This window comes from Pinus tabuliformis, chromosome X, assembly GCF_031772625.1.
Source record: "Pinus tabuliformis cultivar Carrire ecotype Pingquan chromosome X, CPIR1, whole genome shotgun sequence".
NCBI lineage: Eukaryota > Viridiplantae > Streptophyta > Pinopsida > Pinales > Pinaceae > Pinus > Pinus tabuliformis.
In genome coordinates, this window is record NC_142308.1 from 1,661,524,575 (window position 1) to 1,661,545,912 (window position 21,338).

Below are 21,338 nucleotides of genomic sequence, written 5' to 3' on the forward strand. Positions count from 1 at the left end.
AATCACTAGCACAAACCACAAATCCGCCGATAGAAGAACAACATGAATTGAAACCCCAAAGTCTTTCGATTATGACAAATACAATTCCAGTAGAGCAAGGCTTAGTACATGTGTTACAAATTACATCATCCAAAGATTATAAGGTCATATGAGGAGCTTCATAGCTTCCTTATATAGAAAATGAGAGAAGTAAACCCCTCCAAGTGGAAATAACGGTTAGTTGGCTTGATCCTCGTCAAAATAATCCCATATGTTGATCTTTCTTTGAAAATAACTTGATCTCCACCGTTGACTTTTTATTTTTGAGGAAAAAATCGAATTTCTCTTAAAACCCCTTTTTTATTAATCCAAAAAATAATATTTTGGACTAATATCTTCAAAACTAACCACCAAAGTCCAAGGGGTCAAATTTTCTTAAAAAATCCATTTTTCCCTTGGTGGAGGACCTCCAAAAATTAATTCTTTTTTGACCCACGAACTTTTGATTATTTTCCATTTAAGAGAGAATTTATTTTCTCTCAAATTATTTCTTGACCCAAATTTAATTAATTTTCTTGCTAATTATTTTATTTTTTATTTTTGCCAGAAAAATTAATTAAATGATTAGAGGGGATTAATTATTTTTTCCACCCTCAAATATTTTAGCCATGGTGTCTAACTATGAGTAACCATGCACTAAAATATTTTTACATCAAGATATTACAAATTAATTCAACCCTTAGAAGGGGAAATACACATTTAGACATAGACCCTCAAGACACTACCCAATTCTGCGACACAATATGATCTAGTATGAAAAATACATAGACTCAATAAACACTAGGACTCACCTAAGACCTTGTCAACGAATTCCACCCTAGCTTTGGGGTATATCTGGGAGAAAAACTTTGTCGATTATGCGTGTTTACAAACACACATAATTCGAGGAGGTTAAAAAACTCCCTAGGATGAAATCCTTTGACAAAAATCATAGGCTTACCTAGGTGTTGTTACATGGCTTCATAGTCATACTAGAATCATTTACAATAATTTTGCAGAACTTGGGTTTACAATGACAAAATTTAAGTTGAATGATGACTTTGATCTCTGAAAAAATTTGTCCACTGCTTTGTACTATGCTTCTTGGACTATTGTCAAAGTGCGGCCAACAGTTCCATAATAGAGAAAAATAGATGAGAGTGGATAAAGAGAGGGTTTAGGTTCTGTAGCATCCCACGAGCCACAAGTCTCACTCCTTTGTATTTGCATGATTTCCGTTAAAAGAAAGAGAGACCAGAGCAACCTCACCTTCTAGCTCAATTTTCTCCTAAAAGGGTTTCCCATGTAATATCTTGTGTTATTGTGGTTTTGTGACATAGTTTTTTATTTTTTCTCTATTTTTCACATTTATATATTACACGCATAAACATAAACAATAATTTAATAAAGCTAGAAAGTCTAAGGAAAATTAATCCTCATACCATAGATTTTTGGATTTCAGTAAATTTGAATCACATATATTGTGATGAATAGTCCAATGGAATATCCATGGCAATTTACGAATCATAATAGCATAAGAGCGAGTTTCTTTGCATATATTGTGAGTTGTTGGGGATCCAGATCAGTTTTAGGTAGAAAGTCACAAAACCCCAGCCATGGTCGATGAATATGTTAATAACCCCCAAGATCTGACAAAGGAGAGATTCGAAAGGCTAAAAGAGCAAATCGTAGATATTAGCTGTAATATGAATCTCCTCATGGCAACTCTAACAAATAAGCTTGGACTTAATGAAAATGGAGGTTCCAACTTCGAAGTCATATCAGAAAGAAAATTGGGGGATTGAAAAGAACTAGAGAAGGAATCTAAGAAAGAATCCAAAAAATAATGACCTAGTTTGAGTTTCATGAACCATGTACAGTCCCTATTTAAGATGGAAGTGAAGGTCAACATCAAGCTTTATCAAGGTGAGGTTGATGCTTTGAAATTAAATCACTAGTTGTTGTTGGAAAATTTAGAGACTTGTAGATTATAACTTATTTTCCTTATCTTCATAATTACTTGTGATGTTAGTTGGCCTTTTATTACTACTTCAATTATGTTCATCAAGCAATTACCAAAAACAATGAAGATCACAAAGAGACAAAATACACAAGATATAGGCTCCAAGCCAAGGGAAACCCCAAAAAAACACTTCTATTCTTATATAGAATCTACTTACAAAGAGACTTCCAAGACCCAAAGAACAAAGCCAACAAATCCTCCAAGCGCCACACTAACCCCCAGCAAGATCTTCTTTAAGGCAACTTCCAGAACATCAATGTTGCTACTCTGATGTTGCAATTTCGACCCCCTGCAACTGCTTCACAAAATTTCAACCTCTTGCAAGAGAAATTTGGCTCCTTTGCAACTGGCAGCTTCACAAACCCTAGAAACGAGACAAGAGAAGACTATCTTGGACAAACTTCGACTTCTGCTCCTTTTCTTTGTCCACCCAGCTACTCTCCTTCACCTTCGCTATTGCAGATCGAACTTGCTTGAGTGAGTAACCAAATGAGTCAAACTTCTCTCCTTTATATAGCCTCTCTTGAGTGTCGAATTACCCTCCTTTAGGCCAACTTGATCTTGCTCTTGGGCTGACTTGGTCTTGGGCTAATATATGGCTTTTTGTTGATAAGATAAATATTTTTCTTTATTACAAAGAGTCCAAATGGGACTATGACACATGACAAAATTTATTCTTTATCCTAGAAAGACCTAGAATACCTAAAAGCACGAAGAAAATGCTTTTGACTCAATAATAATAATAATAATAATATCCATTCTTAAGGTCACAACCAAGCCAGACACCAAATTGGTGTATGAGACCCCCTTGTTTGTGGGACAAGGGACCCACCTCCGCGCAGCGATTTGACTGCTAAGTCTACGAAGGCATACATACTCTACCCCCCTCTGGTTTTGAACCTGTGGCCTCTCAGGAGGAAACACATGCTCTTAACCATTAGGCCCACTCAAGTTGTATGAGTATGAAACCCATACTCCAAAAATAAATATAACTTATTTTTCTTTCTTTATAAAGAATATGCAATGTCATGATTACAATTAGGTCATTACGAAGACCGACCTAGTTACAATTTCCAACAATTGTAATAGTTAGAGGTTTATATTTAGTGTTCATCACATACAGGAGGAACAACAAATGTTGTTTGTCCATTTAAAACTGCACTAACCTAGTGGGAAAGCCATATGAAAACTCTAAGGTTGGAATGGAATCCTTTAGTGACTAAGTCCCAGTTCTACCCTTGTGGGTATGTCGAAGACTAGTGGATACAATGGCATTACTTTAGGCAGATACAGGGGCAAAGTGTATAGGAGTACACCACATCGTTTAGGAAGATGCCAATAATGTTTGGTATCTCTCCCAAGAACCGAACAATGTCACCTGGTTCGGGTTCGAGTTAGAATTCGATAATGATTAAATTCGGTTCAAATTCGAATATATATATATATAGTTTATAATACAAATGAAGTTGCCTCTTAAACTTTTATATATCTAATCATAAGACAATTTAATATATAACTTAGTATAATTTTAATGTATGATTTTTTAATATATATAAAACAATATATATTGTATATTATTTATAAAGCTATTTCAACAAAATCAAATTAAAAAGTGATCAATTTAATTAAATTAAATTTATAATTTATTATAATATTAACATATTACTTTTCTTTAATATATATATATATATATATATATATATATATATATATATGCAACAACAAATTATAAATCTATCTTAATGTGATTCAAATTAAAAAGAATAAATTGTATTGCCTAATCTGCGAAAGCGTCATTCCTTCAAAGTTGGATAGTCATATTTTCCATCTTAAGTGGGATAAAAGTCTTGTAATTGATTCTATTTTCCAAGTCCTATAGCTAATTGTATTTTTTTATGGTTGGAATATGTAGATATATATACTTCCCATCTTGTGTATTTAAATTTGTACTGCATATAAGGTGTACTATGCTAGCCCCTCCTGCTTGTAGCATGATTCCACAATCAATAAACTTAGTTTTATAGAATCCAAGTAAATGTAAAACAATCGTTCGTGATTCGAATTGGATCGTCATATTGTTTGTCATCCATCTTGATGCATTCAGAGTGGAAAATGTGAAGGAATCAACTCACGTGACCGTTTTTACTGGTGGGACCCAGTTTGGCAAAACAGGGTCTGAAACCTTTCGACGTGTTTTGACTCTTGAGGTATCAAACGACTTTTTTGGAGGTAAAACTTCGCCGCTTTAGAGCTGCACCTTTTCATGCTATTCTACACATAGAGATCTTTCCAACGTCGCAAGAAGTGCGTCAATCGGAGTCCAGATGCAAAAGTTATGCCACTCAAAAGTTGACCTTCCTATTTCCACACCTATAGTTCAGGGGGATGTCGCATTAACCCCCATTATTCATGGAAAAGGGGCTAGCCACGTGTTTTTGATGTAAAAGACTCTAGAAGAGTCTATATTATAACTCTATCTAAGAGTTGATGTAGTCAAACTTAACCACTAATAGACTATCAGGCTGTGTTATAACCGGACCACTAAGAGGAAGAAGAATTCCATTCTTTCGAGAGAATTTTGTTCCATAGTTGAGCAAAGATAGTCGGGAGAGATAGGAGGTAGAGCAAACAGATAGGATCTGTGCACTATAGCAGCCCCCGAGCTACAGGCATTACTTCTTTGTACCTGCAACCTTATTTTCCAGACAGAGAATGAGAGCAAAGTGGCCTCACCTTCCAGCTAGATTTTGTCTCGAAAGGGTTTCCCAAAGCATATCTTGTGTCTTATGTATGTGTGTGAGATTATTTTGTCATTCTCTAATTTTCTGCACAATTTCCATTTACATGCATGCACTAATTACAGTTAATTTTACAGATCTAGAAGTTTAATAAAATTGTAATAGTGTAAAAATTCAGAATTTTAATATATTATTATCAGATTTGTTGTGACGAACTATCCAGTGGAAAATCCACAGCAATTTATGGATCAGTTCAACAACATATGATTTTCACGTAAAGAGCGCCAGGAGTCAGAAACAAGGGGAAGGCCGCCTATGAGTGCAACTTCGTCGATGGTCTCTAAGCACACAATTTACATACAATTGTTGGCTTTTGGAAACACGATAGCCCTCATACTGGAATTATGTGTCTATTTTCATTAGAATGTACAATGATAAAATTTAAACAATCATATCGACTGCCATAGAAACCCTTCAACCGCATGTCTGAGAGCCTAAACCGATTTAATAGAGTAAATTAAATTCGAACTTCAAAACTAAAATATTGTGGATTCTATAACATAAGGTAAACGAAAAGGCAAATATGAGTCAAGCATTATTTAACCCTACCTGAATCTGACCTGAATTTCAAAATATTTTTGAGGTTCGCCGAATTTCGAACCTTAAAGTTCAAGCTCAGCGAACCCTGTGTCACTGGAACCCAAAAGTACTCCTCAAGTATTTGGGGGACTGCACAATCATCTGTAGAAGTAAATGATGTTGTTTAAACCTAGAATGATAGATTGGGCTTGCGTACAAGCACAATACCTGGAAAGCATAGGCTAGAAGAAAGTAAAATCAAGTGGCAAAGCAAAAGGAAAATTAAAGAAGCTTCCAAAGAAGGGAAGAAAAAATGGAAAGGGGAGAAGGAAAAGATAACAACTACATCACACCAATGCAAAGATCCCAAAAACCATAGTGTCGAGTCACTAATTTGGCTTCTTTCTCACCATCCAAAACAACCATTTTCTGTCATTTCATCTCACTCATTTCTCTATCTATTGCTAGTCTTAGTGCATTTCTTTGTAGATATACCATGACTCGATTACAAATGTTAACGTAGCTAATTGCCATTATTATCCTTTATTTTTAACGAATTAGAAAGTATTATGCTTGATTTTACTAATAACGGTTTTTGCTAGTTTTGTTTCCATAACTCCTATGTAGTCCTGTAGCCGACCTCCGAGTTGGCATATATACACAACTCCAAGTCAAATTTCGAAACATCTTTTTTGTTCCTAGAGTTGATGACATGGTTTCATGTTATCTAGATTGTACCTACGTTAACTATACAAGGCTCCAACTCATTGATTAAAAATTCAGAAAACTTGTGCCAAGCAGAATTAAGTGACTAAATTTGGGTGTGATTCACGAGGAAATGAAGAAGAATATAAAATTTATTTAATTAAGGCTTCTCTGATCCATATCAAGTTTTTGAGACATGTTTTCGGTGATAATCACATCAAAATTAATTTGTCGACACGTTTCAAACCAACAAGTGTGGTTCATCATCAGGACAAGCTTTACGTGACATGGGTTTTGTTCAGAACATCCCCAATTAGGTGACCTACGAGTGGTTTCCCCAAAAAATATGTGGATTGGGAGATACACACAGTTCTTTCAAGGGTATCTTTCTGGTTGCAGTCGTTGTCATTCTGCGTTCCAAACAAAGCAATCAGCCAGCAAGGAGCCAACTCCAGCCTATTCTCAAATGATTGTATGTTAAATAAGTCATATGTAATAATATCTTTGGTTTTCCTTCAACAAAATCAACCAAGAATGCATAAAGACAATATCATACAATCTTCCCATGATTTGGCAGTCCAAACTTGGAAGAATTGGTTCCAATTCAAGCCCCTCTCTTTTGTATAAATGTATGTGCAGAGAGCAGGTTGGGGGAGTTCTCTGGTTGTAATGGTTGTAGTGAGGATACTTATAGATCTATAGTAGAGCAGATTGTAGAGAGAAGGCTGCCAAATCTTTGTAGTTCAAAGTCTGATCATTGGGAAAATGTTGACGACAAATATGTAACCCTGAAATCATTGTTAGATTAATGCAAATGTTTATTTCTGGTGTTGAGATCATTGGTGGTGTAAATCGACTTTGATTCTGTAGCCTCAAGACAGACTTTCCAAAAATACTTGGCTTCTTCAAGTCTCTTTAATGGCTGCTCTTTCACCTAGGCTTTGATACCATGTTGATTTTTCATGGAGAAATCTAATAATTACTTTCTATGATTTCTTAATCAAGTTGTTTAAGTCACATGTATCATTAACCAATTATACATAGAAAATCTCAAAAGTAATGCAATAATGATAGTAGGATCATAAAGAGACAGCCAAGCACAAAAGAGACACTAATTTTTCACCTGTGAAACCCTACCTTGGGAAAAAAACCCAACAATCTTTGCTAGGAGAAAATTCTTCAATTCAAATAAAGTTACAGTCTGAGTTTTATAAGTTAGCCTAAGAACTCCTAGGGCTAGATCATCCCTTTTCTCATGAACAATAGTCTCTCAAGATCTCATCCCTGCCCTTATATCAACCAGAGATTACAAGGTCTCCTTCTAGGGCTTTGGCCCTCCCAAAAAAGCTCCTGTACAGACCTGTGGCCTTTAGTCCTTTTACTGCTGGCAGACTTGAGGTCTTTGGGTGAGGGCTTCGGTCCTCTTTCTCAATACAGAACAGACCCCGAACTTCAGTGGCTTATTATCTCCTTCCGTGGCCTAAATAGGGGACCATCCAGCCCTCTTCTAGGGCTTGGATCTCTCTTACAGAGACTGTAATATGAACAGAACTTCAGCCTCCTTGAAAACACAAGACAGATAAGTTTAGCCTCTTTCCTTCCTCCAATACACAGGTAAGTAATTCGGCCTCTTCTTCTAGATGAGAAAACACACAACAGACTATTTCTTGATGCTACTTGACATTCCTTGTTGCTCTGCGGCTTATTCCTTCTTCACAAGACGATCCAAATTGTTGCCAAATGGAGGAGGTCAACTATCCTTTTTATAGTGATCTGAGGTGCCCCAAGTGGTGTGTCTTTATGACTGGGCCGACCTGATCATTTGGGGCTGACTTGAGTATTTTGGAGGCAAATTAAATTCAAAATTTAAATATTAAATTTCTTCGTTTTAATTCCTTATGAGGGCCGACTAAGGTAGCTGGGAATACTGACTGCAGGTACCCAAACAATCAACAGTCTAAACGTACTAGGAAAGCTAAGTTATACATAGATGTGAAAACCATATAGGATGTTATTTTTGACACTTTTAAGTGTGAAGCTAATCCAAAATGTTTAAAGATTGTGATATTGTATCCATTTGTAAATTTTTTCAGGAGTACTAGTATATTCTTCGTCAGATTATTCTATGAAGACGTGCATTAGATGTTTCTAATAAATTCTCGTGTACTTTTGTCATGTGGTAGTAATCCTGGAATATCCTGGAAATGGATGCACTGATGTCTCCTTTGCTTTTTCCAATTTCATTTACATGGAATATTTAAATTGGCATTTCATAAAGAAGAAAATCACAGTTTCCTTATGCTTTTCACCTAACAACAATTTTTTCCGATTGTAAATTGCCATGAAAATATTTATCCTTAACCTGTAAAGTGAAATGAAGATTCTAATTCAGAAACATAAAATATGCAATGAACATTTTTTTAGATTCTTGTAGACAACTCTATTAAACCATTATGATATTATATAACAGATAAGAGAGAGATCCTCACCCTTTTTGGAGGAACAGAATCATTTACAGAGATTCCTGGATTATTGTTATTGTTTTCTGTGCATTCGAAGCAAAGGAAATCTCTCATGGCTTTTGCTTCTTCTATAGTGACATCTATGCACTCTGGATGAAACCTAGAGACAATTTATACAAATCATCATAACAGAAAGAAAAGCCGGAATCAAATTCATATACACATATATACAATGGCATAGTAAACAGATTATAGTAAGCTACACTTGCCAAGCTACAATGTTAACATGGAAACTATAAAGAACGTAAGACTTTAGTTAAAAAAAAGACACACCTCAATGAACAAGCACCTTGTGACACCCTATTTTCTGTGTTTATTCAATTGCATGTGAATGATATGAAAAAGTTAAAAACTGATGAGTAAGAAACCAAAATGTACGACTGTATTAAAGTTAGATTATTATGATAAGAAGATGTTAATTATAGTTCTACTTCAAGTTTAAATCATTGACTTATTTCAAGTTACATGTCATATTCATCTTACCTTAACATTTAATTATTTCTGAGTATGGAAATATAAACAATCACTGACTTGAATATAGCGACAAGCCTGAAACAAACCACAGAATTTATATGCACTTATAGCACTGTTATAGTCACAATTTGGAACTCAAAATGTCAGAATGTGGCATTGTAACAGTCAAAATCTGGTGCTGTAACAAACAGGGCCAAATAGGCACTCATCCCATGACATCCAGATTCCAGACATCTTGATACACAGAGGGCAAACAGAAGACTGTATAGAACTGTATGAAATCATATGGAAAAGTCCCAAAACAAGACAGGACAGGCACACAACCTGAGGCAGACTTTAGAAATTCATAAAACAAAAATTGTGAATAGAAATTAGGGTGTTGTTGAACAGATTTCATGGTGCACTCAGAACATGAACAATCATCTACATGCAGCAGATAATTTTCTCAACTCAAAGATAGAGATCACTACAAATCTCCAAGACAAGGAAGAGAAGTATGGATGACCTAGAATGTGCAGATATGCAGTAGTATAGGCAGAATAGAAGCCTGAGGTTTAGAAGCCCAAAATATCTAGAATTTGTAGGAAAATACCTGACTGTGAATGCACATGAGCAAAAAATAAATTTGCTAGAAAGGCATGCACAAACAAAAAGTTCTCAAGGGACTACACAGAAATGACCCTATTTCCACTTTTGAGTGTAACCATATGCACAGTAGAAGTGTATAGGAGACCCAGGACTTAAGAGAGCAAAGGCAACCCAACAATATCCCAAGACACTAACTTTAAACTTACTGCAATGAGTTTTCTAATTGAATTTGATTCTACAGTGTGCACAGGTTGCAATAGATTTTCTGGGCAGAGGATTTTTGGGTAACGTTGGATCTTGGAAATTAACCTTTTAATTGTGTATAGACAATAGTGGTTGGCAAGTTGAGGTGATGAGTTGGTGGTTATAAAATTCTGAAGTGATTCCTTTGGGTGGAAAACATATATGCAAAAGTGTGATGGTGTATTGGAGATATGGTCAAATATCCATGAGAATCTTGGAAGAAGGATGACAATTTTTGGTTGTACTGTTGTAGAGAAGCCTGAAAGGAGTGCTAGGAGCAACAAGATGTGTCTGGCAGTGATGTTTCATGGCAGGAAGAAGCCGGATGATTGGAGAAGAGGAGATTAGGTGTCTACAACCAAATTTGTTGTTTGAAGCAAAGTTTCTAAAATGAATAGAATTAGAATTTTGGTTGTTGCCTACGTAGAGAAAATCTGGGAAGCACATATTGGTGCTTAGCAGAGCAGCATCCATTAAGCTCTGAGACCAAAGAACAAGAGGAGCACTGGCAATGAAAGGATGTGTTTTTGCTAGAAGGCTGGGAAAGAATAGTTGTTTAGGAAACCATATGACTAGAAAAATATAATGTTTTCTGTTGGCGGGAAGATAATGCCTGAGACAAATCAGAGCTGGAAGTCAGAGAAAGTTCTAGGAGGCAGCCAAAATGATGGTCATTTTCTTTAAAAAGACGATAAGTTCTTGCTTTGGGATTCAATTGTTACTTTTGGGATTCTTGTTGAAGTTTGCTAACCTACAAAGTTCATATTCACATAACTATGGCCAATAGAGACATGTCAATGTTTCTAGAAGTGGGATGAATTATGATAGTTGATATTTTGACATAGGCGTCACATAGCATATGATGAATAGAAAGGACTGATATATTTTCTTTGTTGAAACTAAGTCCACTATAGAGACATGTCTACAAGGAAAAACTGTAATATTCTAACTAGAAAATTTACAGTGAAATACCAAAACATGCACTAGCTATTGCACAAGTGACAACCATAACATGAAAAATCTGAACACAATGCATGCAGTAACAAATTAGAACTCCACAGGGCAGCAACAACAATTTTGAGCCATTTTATTAATAATTATGGGAATCTGAGTACAAGAGGAGATGTCTGGGCTTGCTACAGTAAGCAAGCAAATACCCAGGTGAAAATAACTGAAAGACTCCACCCAAAATGGCTTCTCCAAGCTGTGCGTTCAACCCAGAAATTTCTACAAATGCTGCTGTAGGTGAACTGAGGTTTGAGGGCCTGAAACTCCTCCAAAATTCTGCAAAATTAGGAGCAAGCTCCTTGATGCTAGTCCAACAGAACACAGAAATATTTTGTACTAATTCCGACCTCCCGGAATTATTACCCAATTTTGGTGCTACGCCCTCTTTCACTGGTTCTGTGTTCCCCATAAATCATTGCTGTTGCCTTAGCTTCAAATCCCTCCTCAAATGGCTATAGAAACTCCCCGCAATTTCTCCCGGAAGATAAGAGTGAAATATCTCCTCAACTCCAGCACAAAACAAGCTAGAATCTGCCCCACGAATTCTTCCCAGCAAAGCTTCTGCGCATGCCCTGGAAATGAGGAGTTTGGTTCTCACTGGAGCAGCAATCTCCAACCCTGCAACTCTCCACAAAATCTGGTCTACCCCTAAAGGATTTTCTCCTAAATTCTCTAGCCAGAATTCTGTTTGTAGATCCCTCAACTTAGTGGAACGAGTTCTGTCAATGCGTCCTCCTGGAAGCTTGAACTGGCTATAGCAATAGCTGAAAAGACCCATGAACTCCAGCAATCCCTTCTCCACTAAGCTCTGAAAATTCTCTTCTATGGTGGCACTCTAAGTCCACCAAAGAGAGTTGGGAATTTCTCCTTGGAAACCCCTGTGTTCAATGCACCAGTTGACTTGGCTAAACAACTCAAGCAAACTCTCAAGTTAGATGCACAAACAAATAACCCCAAAAATGAGTTTGCTCTTGCCTTTTATATTTGCTTCCCTTTCATATCCTTGTGGCCCCCACTAGTTCGAATCCCCTTGTGTGTTTCCCTCCATAGGGTTCAAATTCCTCATTGTTTTCACACTCATTCATACCCCCCACCCAATAAGTAACTAAAGGAGTTTCTGAGAATACAACTGCGATGGTCTTTTAGACCCCCCACCAAAATACAAAGCTTTTAGCACTGGAAGAAAAGCACCTTTTGTGTGGCCCCCACAACCCACCAACTCTTTAATTTAGCTAATTCTCCTAAGTTGGCTCCTTTTTCCTTTAGCAAAAATTTAATTCCAGTCTCTTAATCATTCTCCTAATTCCAATCCCCAAAAATATGTATGAGATAACAAAACTGCAAAATTGGGAATTTACCTTAGTCAATTTATTTGTTGGGGTTATGATAGTCCTCCCCTCCCAAATGTTGCTTGTCCTCAAGCAACTGAAGTGTCCAACGCTGCAAAATCTGCTCTCCTTCCCACGTGGCATCCTCTTCCGGTAGGTCCTTCCATCTCACCAGGTATTCTCTAATAGTTTTGCTCCTGAGTTTCCTTTCCCTCTCCTTCAAGATGGCCTTCAATGTCAAAACTAAGTGCCCCTCATCATCTAGAGGCAGTAGCTCCATAGTAGTTGTCACCTGCTGCCCCAAAGCCTTCTTCAGGGAAGAAACATGAAAGACGTCGTGTACCTTGCTTTTGGGTGGAAGCTCCAACTCGTACGCTACCTCTCCTATCCTCCTCGTCACCCTATATGGTCCATAGAAAAAAGGTTTTAGCTTTTCAGCTCCCTTCTATTTTAACGTGGACTGCTTATATGGCTGAAGTCTCAGGAATACTAAGTCCCACACCTCAAACTACCTCTCTACTCTTCACCATTGTTTTAAAAAACGGTCAAGTCAGACTGAGCCAATGCCTGGCCAAGTCGACTCGGTGGCTGAAACAGAACGGTTGGTCGGGTTGCTACCGAGCCAGTCATTCACTTAGTCGACTCAGTAACAACTCGGCCAACTCGGTAATGACTCGGCCGGCTCAGTAACAACTTGGCCGACTCGGCTCTTTGACAAAAATCCTGAAGCACATTTGTCAAAAATTGTCCCGCTTCCTACATATCAATGGTTAGGTTGTTGTTTATTGCATATTTATAGCCCTAAAGTAATCTATCACTGTGATAAAGTTTTGAAAATTGCAAGGACGAAGTATGGTTATCCTAGTGGCATGAATTAGAAAACTAAAACAATGCATTGAGCCATGCAATGTTTTTAAAAAGGCAAACGTTCTGGCAATGGACTAATAAATACATATTTACCTCTGATTGTTTTGGAGCTTGACTAGAATTAAATCAAGGATTTTGAGACTTCATTAGGGGCAAAGAATTGGTATTCTTGTTGTTGTAGTCTAGTGATTGTCCTTAGGCTGAGGCAAAAAAGAATCCTGGCATTGGTGGCTAAGTATGAACTTTGTATTGGACAGTGCATTGGGTGCCATTTTGATATAATGGATATATTCATGAGCCTACTTTGATCATATGTTGTCTTCTCTCTATATTCTAAAGCTTTGTGTTTGGAAACATGAATGAAAATCTTTAAAATTATGTTTTTTATAAAAAAATAAATATTTAATGTATTTTTTACAACGACCGAGTCATTGAAATCAAATCGGCCGAGTCGATACCGAGTCGGAGTTGGAGTCGGAGCCGACCCTTAGCCGGTTTCGAACTGGAGCCAGAGTTTTAAAACATTGCTCTTCACCTGTCTACATATAACTTTTGATGGTTTTGGGCAGTCTGCAAGTTATCCTTGAGAGCTCTAAGGATATCCTAGATCTCCTGTATCTAATCCTTTGCCCCTGGGGCCCGGTTGCCTCCAAAGATCACATCAACAAAAGTTAGCGCATCATAACCATAAAGAGCACAAAAGGGTGTCATACCTATGGACATATGGTATGTGGTGTTGTAGTAGTACTCCCCAAGGTACAACCATTTCACCCACGCTCTTTGTTTCCTAATCACATAGTTGCACAGGAAGGACTCCAACCACTGTTCACGATCTTTGTCTTGCCGTCTATCTGAGGATGGTAACTCGCATTGGGTGTAAGCTTGGTGCACACAAGATGGAACAACTCCTGCCAAAATCCACGCATGAATATATTGTCCCTTTCGTTGACAATAGTTTTAGGCAGCCCATGTAGCCTGGACACCTCCCTAAAGAATAGCTCGGCTACCTAAGAGGCTAAGTACTTGGCTAGAATAACAAAGAAATGAGCGAACTTCATCAACCTGTCCACTACCATGAAAATGAAATTTTGCCCCTAAACCGCTGGCAATCCTGTGATAAAATCCATCAATATACTCTCCCATTTCTGTTCGGGAATAGGAAGAGGCTACAAAAGTCCCACAGGGTGAGTGTGTTCCCCTTTGTTTCTCTGGCAAGCATTGCACTCTCATACATGCCTCAAGACGTCCTCCTTGAGCCCTTGCCAAGTGAAGTGCTCTTTAATAGTCCTGTACGTCTTAAGGAACCCTTGGTGCCCTGCCAATGGTGAATCATGAGTAGCTCGCAAGATCTTCTCCCTCAATTGTGAGCCTAGCACTAAATAGATCTTGTCCTTGTAGTAGATGACCTCATCCATCACCCTGTATCTGTCATCTCCATGAGTACCATCCAAGATCTTGCATGTATTTTGATTCTTGGAGTACTCCACCAACAGCTGTGCCCTCCAATCCTGTGTAATGTCCATCAGAGAGAGTGTTGCGGGCCTCTGTGAAAGTGCATTAGCCACTACATTCTATTTTCTCTTGACATACTCAATCTTGAAGCCATATGCCTGGATCTTACTAACCCATTTTTGTTGCCTCTCTAGCAAAGTCTATTGCTCTAGAAAGAAACAGAGACTGTTGTGGTCAGTATTCACCTTGAACCAATTGCCCACTAGGTACTGCATGAACTTGGCCAACGCATGCATCACAACCAGCATCTCCTTATCATAAATAGAGTATAATCGCTCATGGGGTAGTAGTTTCTTGCTCTTGAATGTTATAGGATGGCCTCCCTGTGTCAATACAGCTCCAACCCCTTGGCCAGAGGCATCACAGTCTAGCACAAAAGGCCATGTGAAATCCGACAAAGCCAAAATGGGGCAGTTGCTCATCACCCTCTTGAGGTGTTCAAATGCCTCCTATGCAACCTCTGTCCACTCAAATGCAACTTTCTTCATCAAATCTATGAGGGGTGCTAGTAGCTATGAGAACCCCTTCATGAACCTCTTGTAATACCTACAAAGACCCAAGAATCCCCTCATCTCGGTCACATTTTTCGGTGTAGGTCAGTCCAAGATGGCCCTGATCTTCTCTTGGTGTACCTTTACTCCATCCTCCCCAATCATGTGCCCAAGGTACAACATTTTTGTTTGTCCAAACTCACATTTGGACATCCTCACATACAATTGTTCCTCCTCTAGTATGCGCAGTGCCTCCTCCAGATGTTGGAGGTGCTCCTCCCAAGTCCGATTACATATCAGAATGTCATCGAAGAAGACAAGGACATATTGTCATAATTGCTTGCGGAACACATGGTTCATGCAAGACTAGAATGTGGCCAATGCGTTGGTTAGCCTAAAGGGCATCACCAAGAACTCGAAGTGCCCATAGTGGCAACAGAAAGTGGTCTTGGGAATATCCTGCTCCCTCACCCAGATCTGGTGATATCCTAAGCACAGGTCTATCTAGAGAAGTACTTAGCTCCTCTAAGCTCATCCATCAGCTCATTAATGTATGGGATGGGGTACCTGTTCTTCAGCATGTAATCTATGCACATGCAGAGGGTCCCGTCCTTCTTCTTCACCAACACCACAAAAGAAGCGAAGGGACTCGAGCTAGGCTAATGTGCCCCAATCTTAGTAGTTCTTGTATCGCCCTCTCAATCTCATCCTGCTATGCCTTGGGATGCCTATAAGGAGTGGTAATGATTGCATGTACTCCCTCCTCCAGCTCAATGGTATGCTTGAACCCTCTGTCTGGTGGTCTACCTGGAGGAATCTCTCCAAACACTGCCTGGTGCCTCTCTAGGAGAGCCAGTATGTATGGATGTGTTTGTTGCTTCTACCCCCCTGTCTCTAAAATCCTCAACTCAACTGCCCAAGCAATGTCCCCGTGTCTCAAGTTTGCCTCCATCCTGTGTGCTGACACTGTCTAGGGTGGATACAAGTGCATACCCCTTAAAACCACCAACTTCCCATCTAGGCCAATGAACTCCATCTCCAACTTCTTCCAATCTGTGGTGACTCGTCCCAAGGAATACAACCAGTGAACCCCCATCACTACATTGGTGTCTAGAACGTCCACCACAAAAAAGTGATCTGTCATCGAGTAGTTCCCCATAGTCACTGTCATGCAGGAAACATACCTCGTGCACTGCATAGTCCTATCACCAGGCACCAAAACTAAGAACCCCTCAAAAGTCTCTGTATGAATGCCTCGCCTCTCCACCAACTATGCATCAATGAAATTATGGGTAGCCCCACTGTCCATCAGCACTAACACTCTATGCCCATGTACAATGCCTCGAATCTACAAGATCAAATACTTCGTAACTCCCCGAAGTGAAGCAATAACCCCTCTACGGGTAGAAATGCCCCTCCAGCAGACAAGGGTGGTGGGCCACCTTCACTCATGCCCTGAGGTCTGCTACCTCCTGTGTATGGATCTTGCTCCATCTCCTCCTCCTCAACACACTATCTGAAAACACCTTCATGTAGTAAGCCTTGCCCTTGGCACACCGATGCCCTAGTGTGCACGACTCCTAACATGTACAACACATCTTCCTCCTGCTGAGGTCCCTCCTAGTCTCGTCATCCAGCTGTGCTCTCCCTGTCCACTCCTTTTGTTGAGACTTGGTGTCCTTCCCCTTCTGCGAGAAAGTTGATCTAGTGGGCATAAGTGCTCGTCTTCGGAACAACGTTTAGAATGTCCCAGGCTCTGCTGATGATATCCTGCAATGAAATCAGTCGATATGCATGCACACATCCCCTCAATGGCTCAACCAACCCCTCTATGAATAACATGATCAATCTCGCCTTCGATATGTCAGAGACCATCATTGCAAGACTTTGGAACTCTGTTATAAAGGCCTCTGCACTACCAGGCTGCTTTACATTCGCCAACTCCTTGAAGTGTAGCTCCGGGTCTTTCCGGTCAAATATTTCCACCAGTCGTCTAGTGAACTCAACGTAAGAAGTAATGGAAGCATGCCTGAGTGTGACCAACCCGTGGTACCACCACTCCTATGCGTCTCCCTCCAAATGGAGCATGGAAAATATGATGGCATCTGTCTCCCTCATTGGGTTCAGGGTAAGATATGTGTCTAGCTTTTGAACCCAAGCCCTCGTTGAACTCCTAGATGACCCATCATAGCTAGGTAAGGTCACCTTCCCAACCACTCTCTAGTTATCCCAATTCTGATTATATTTCCCTCCCCTGAATGAAGGCCCAACTCCTCTATATTTCATTTGGTCACCTTCCCGGTCACTCTCTAGCTATCCCAATTCTGATTATGTTTCCCTCCCCTTAATGAAGGCCCAACTCCTCTATATTTCTCCTTCAAATGGCAATAGTCTGCAAAGGAGAGAGTCCTCCTGATCCTGGGGTCCAAGGCCTCATACTCGTCAATCCCATCAGTGAACGATCTAATCAACTCCGTGAAAGCATCAACCCCTCTCTCATGCTCTGGCTCCTCTGTGAAGCATGGCATAGTGGGTCTAGGGGTTTGGCCATATGTGTGGATGGTACAAGGATGTGCTTGACTCCCCTCTCCTGTGTGTGAGCCCCCTTCTCCATGATTGTTTCCTCCCCCTCCACCTTGAGGTCTTCCCTGCATATTTTGCCTTTATAGGGCCATCATTTGCCTCATCATCTCCATCATCTACTAGTTCGTTCTGGCCAACTCCTCTAGTGGTGGGTCACGCCCACCCTGCCTAGGCTGATCCTCCCCATTGCCCTCCATGTAATCTCAGGCATTCTCAAACTCTGCATCAGAGAGGTGCTTTGTCTCACCCTCTATCACAACCTCTTCCTTTGCCTCTGCCTCTGCCTCTACCTGTAGGACGATAAACTGCTAACTAAATGGTCCAGTCATGACATGCTCCTAAGCCCACAGCTAGCGAAGAACATGCTCTGATATCACCATAATATTATAACTAGAAAATTTACAGTGAAATACTGAAACATGCACTAGCTACAACACAACCATAACATGAAAAATTTGAACGCAATGCATGCAGGAACAAATTAGAACTCCACAAGGAAACAACAACAATTCTGAGACATTTTATTAATAGTTATGGGAATCTGAGTACAAGTGGAGATGTAAAGTGTGCACCTGGGCTTGATACCATAAGCAAGCAAACACTCAGGTGAAAATAACTGAAGGACTCCACCCAAAATGGCTTCTCCAAGTTGTGTGTTCAACCAAGAAATTTCTGTTGTAGCTGAACTAAGGTTTGAGGGCCTAAAACTCTTCCAAAAATTTTGCAAAATTAAGAGCAAGCTTCTTGATGCTAGATTAGCAAAACCCAGAAATATTTTGGGTTAATTCTGACCTCCCGGAATTACCCAATTTTGGTGCTATGCTCTCTTTTACTAGTTTTGCGTTCCCCACAAATCATTGTTGTTGATTTTGCTTCAAATCCCTCCCCAAATCATTGTAGAAACTCCCTGCAATTTCTCCCGGAAGATAAGAGTGGAATTCATCCTCAACTCCAGCACAAACCAAGCTAGAATCTGCCCAACACAGCTCCCATGCAGGCCCTAGAAATGAGGAATTTGGTTCTCACTGGAGCAACAATCTCCAGACTTGCAAATCTCCACAAAATTTGGTCTACTCCTAAAGGATTTTCTCCTAGATTCTCTTGCCGAATTCTCCTTGTAGACCCCTCGACTAAGTGGAGCTAGTTCTGTCAATGTGTCCTCCTGGAAGCTTGAACTAGCTCTGTAGCAATAGTTGAATAGACCCACGAACTCCAGCAATCTCTTCTCCACTAATCTTTGAAAATTCTCTCCTAGAGTGGCATTCTAAGTCCACCAAAAGAGATTTGAGAATTTCTCCTTGGAAACCCCTATGCTCAATGCACCAGTTGTTAGGATATTCCGACACATAGGAAATAGTTAAGTATAACTTGGTCTAGTGTAGAGTTAGGTAAAGTGTGTTTCTTTACTATGTACTTTTGTAACTTACAATCCGACGGTCACGATATGTAATGATCTGATGGTTCATTCTCTCCTCAGTATTATCGACACTTGATCCGTGGCTTAACACCCAATTGGTCCATGATCTCTATTTAAAGAGCATGGAGGGTCATTTGTAGGATAATCGTTCATGAGAGAAGCTTATGTAAATTTTCATTCTTTTATTAATAAATTGCCTCAAGTGGTCGCATTGGCTCGGGCCGTGGACTGTTTCCCTCTTTGAGGGTTTTAACCATGTCAACAACACTGGTGTATTGATCTATGATCTGTTTGTGAGCGGTGTCCTTTGGTGTTCTGTCTGAGGAACTTACCTTGTAAATTCCTACATGGTATCAGAGCTATTTGAGGGCTGCATCCATTGGTGATCCAAATCTGAAGCCGGTAGAACTGCATCCGACTGTCGTTTCCTAGATCTATTGTCACTAACTGCTTTTGGGCCAAGATGACTGCTCTATTGTGTTAGGAGCATCTGTTCCAGTGAAGAAGCCCTTTCATTTAACGCGAAAAGGTTTCCGGTAGCCATTTTTAAGATCTGGAGGTATACATTGTTTATTTGCAGTTTTTAGTTATTTTCTCTCTATTTATTTCGGTTTATTTAGCACTTTATTTTTTTATTACCGGATCTATACCTTTCATTTCTGCGTATGCGCTTTACCCCGCGACTCTGTGCGATCTGGGCAAATCAGAAACAGAAAGGAAGGATCTTTCTCATGCGTATGCTCTTTTCCACTGCGTCTTAGTGTGATCTCGGAAAATCAGAAACATTGAGGAAAATATTTAGTTTTTGGCTAAAGCTAACTTCAAGCCGTAAGGTTTGATTTTTTTTGTATGTCCGTGTTGGCTTTTGTGTTTTTTGTTTTGTAGGCAAAAAAGAGCTTTCTCAAGTAAGCATGCACCCCAAAGCTTCAGTGACTAGAAGAAAGTAGAAAAAAATAAATAAATAAAAAAACCCCCTTCCTCTTTTCCAAATATTACTAACCTTTTAATCTAGCTCACTTGGTCCAAAGCTACTTTATGAGAATAGAGGTCTTGAGTTCAAGTCTTTCTTTTTGTTGAGCTAATTAGATTAAGTTTGGAAAGGGGGTGGATTTTTTTAAATATAACATTATCATTCATTTCCGCACATTCCCGCACTTCGTCGGCATCTTCAACAACTTTTCTTCAAAAAACCATAACTTCTTCATCCGGAAGCCGTTTTTAGAGCCGGTTTTTTTAATCAGCCTAATTTTTCAAGATCTTTCCATTGGAACACTTAGTTTCAACATCTATAGCTTCAGTTTCTGTTAAAATGGAAAGTCCATGCCAAGTTATTCTTGACAGCACCAACTACTTCCAATGGTGGTCCTACATTGTAGATTTACTTAGAAGTAAAGGTCTTTACAGAATAGCCTTAGGCCAAGAAACCAAATCGAAAGATGAAGATAAGGCGGCCAAATGGGAAAATAGGCAAGATCAAGCACGTGGGTTGATAGGGATGTCTATTTCTCCAGACCTTAGATTCCATATCGCAGAACTTGATACTCCTAATGAAGCAATGAAATAGATTACTAAAGTTTTTGGAATTAAAAATGAACTTAGAGCCCATCAACTCGAAAATGAGTTGCTTACAGTGGACCCCAATAATTTTTCTTCCATTGAAGAGTTTTTGTCCAAGTTCAAGACCCTTAGACTTCTCTTGGAAGGTGTTAAAGTTAAGAAAGAAGATGGTAAGCTTATCTATTCCATTCTTACTAAGTTGGGACCAGCCTACTCTGTGTTTGTTTCCACCTTCCATTCTACAATAGAAGCCTTCATTTCTCAAGGACAAGACTACAAGTCCCCTTCCTTTGATGCCTTTTATGATTCTTTAATAAGAGAACAAGAAAAAATCTTACATCTTGGTCTTCTTAATCTTGGAAACTCTTCTATGAAAGCCTTATCCGCCTAGCAACAACTAAATTCAAAGAATCCTAAGAAGCCATATCCTAAAAAGAATGGTCGTAAACCAAACAAGGGTCCTAAGCCATTTCTGTCTCAAAATGAAAAATCATTTCAACAAAATGATAAGGCGAATAAAAACAAATGGAAGAAGATTGATAGACATTGCCACTTTTGTAATCGAGATGGCCACTTAAAATCCAAATGCTTTAAGAAGATGGAAGCCTTGGAAGCAACAATGAAAATGCATAACATCCATTTGGAGCACTCAACAACTTCAACTTCATCTTCAGGAATAGCACTT

At 39.2% G+C, this 21,338-nt stretch overlaps 1 protein-coding gene across 2 annotated transcripts in view; it reads right to left on the minus strand.

Annotated features, from left to right (window-relative positions):
• Nucleotides 1-21,338, minus strand: part of LOC149146382 (chromatin remodeling protein EBS-like) — a 116,251-nt gene that overhangs the window by 60,437 nt on the left and 34,476 nt on the right. Inside the window, exon 4 of one of the 2 annotated variants that reach the window (XM_089446578.1) lies at nt 8,553-8,685. The exons of the other annotated variant lie outside the window; for it this stretch is intronic. Coding sequence (XP_089302704.1) covers nt 8,553-8,685 — 133 coding nt within the window. The remainder of the gene's footprint in view (nt 1-8,552; nt 8,686-21,338) is intronic. 2 annotated transcript variants of the gene reach the window in all.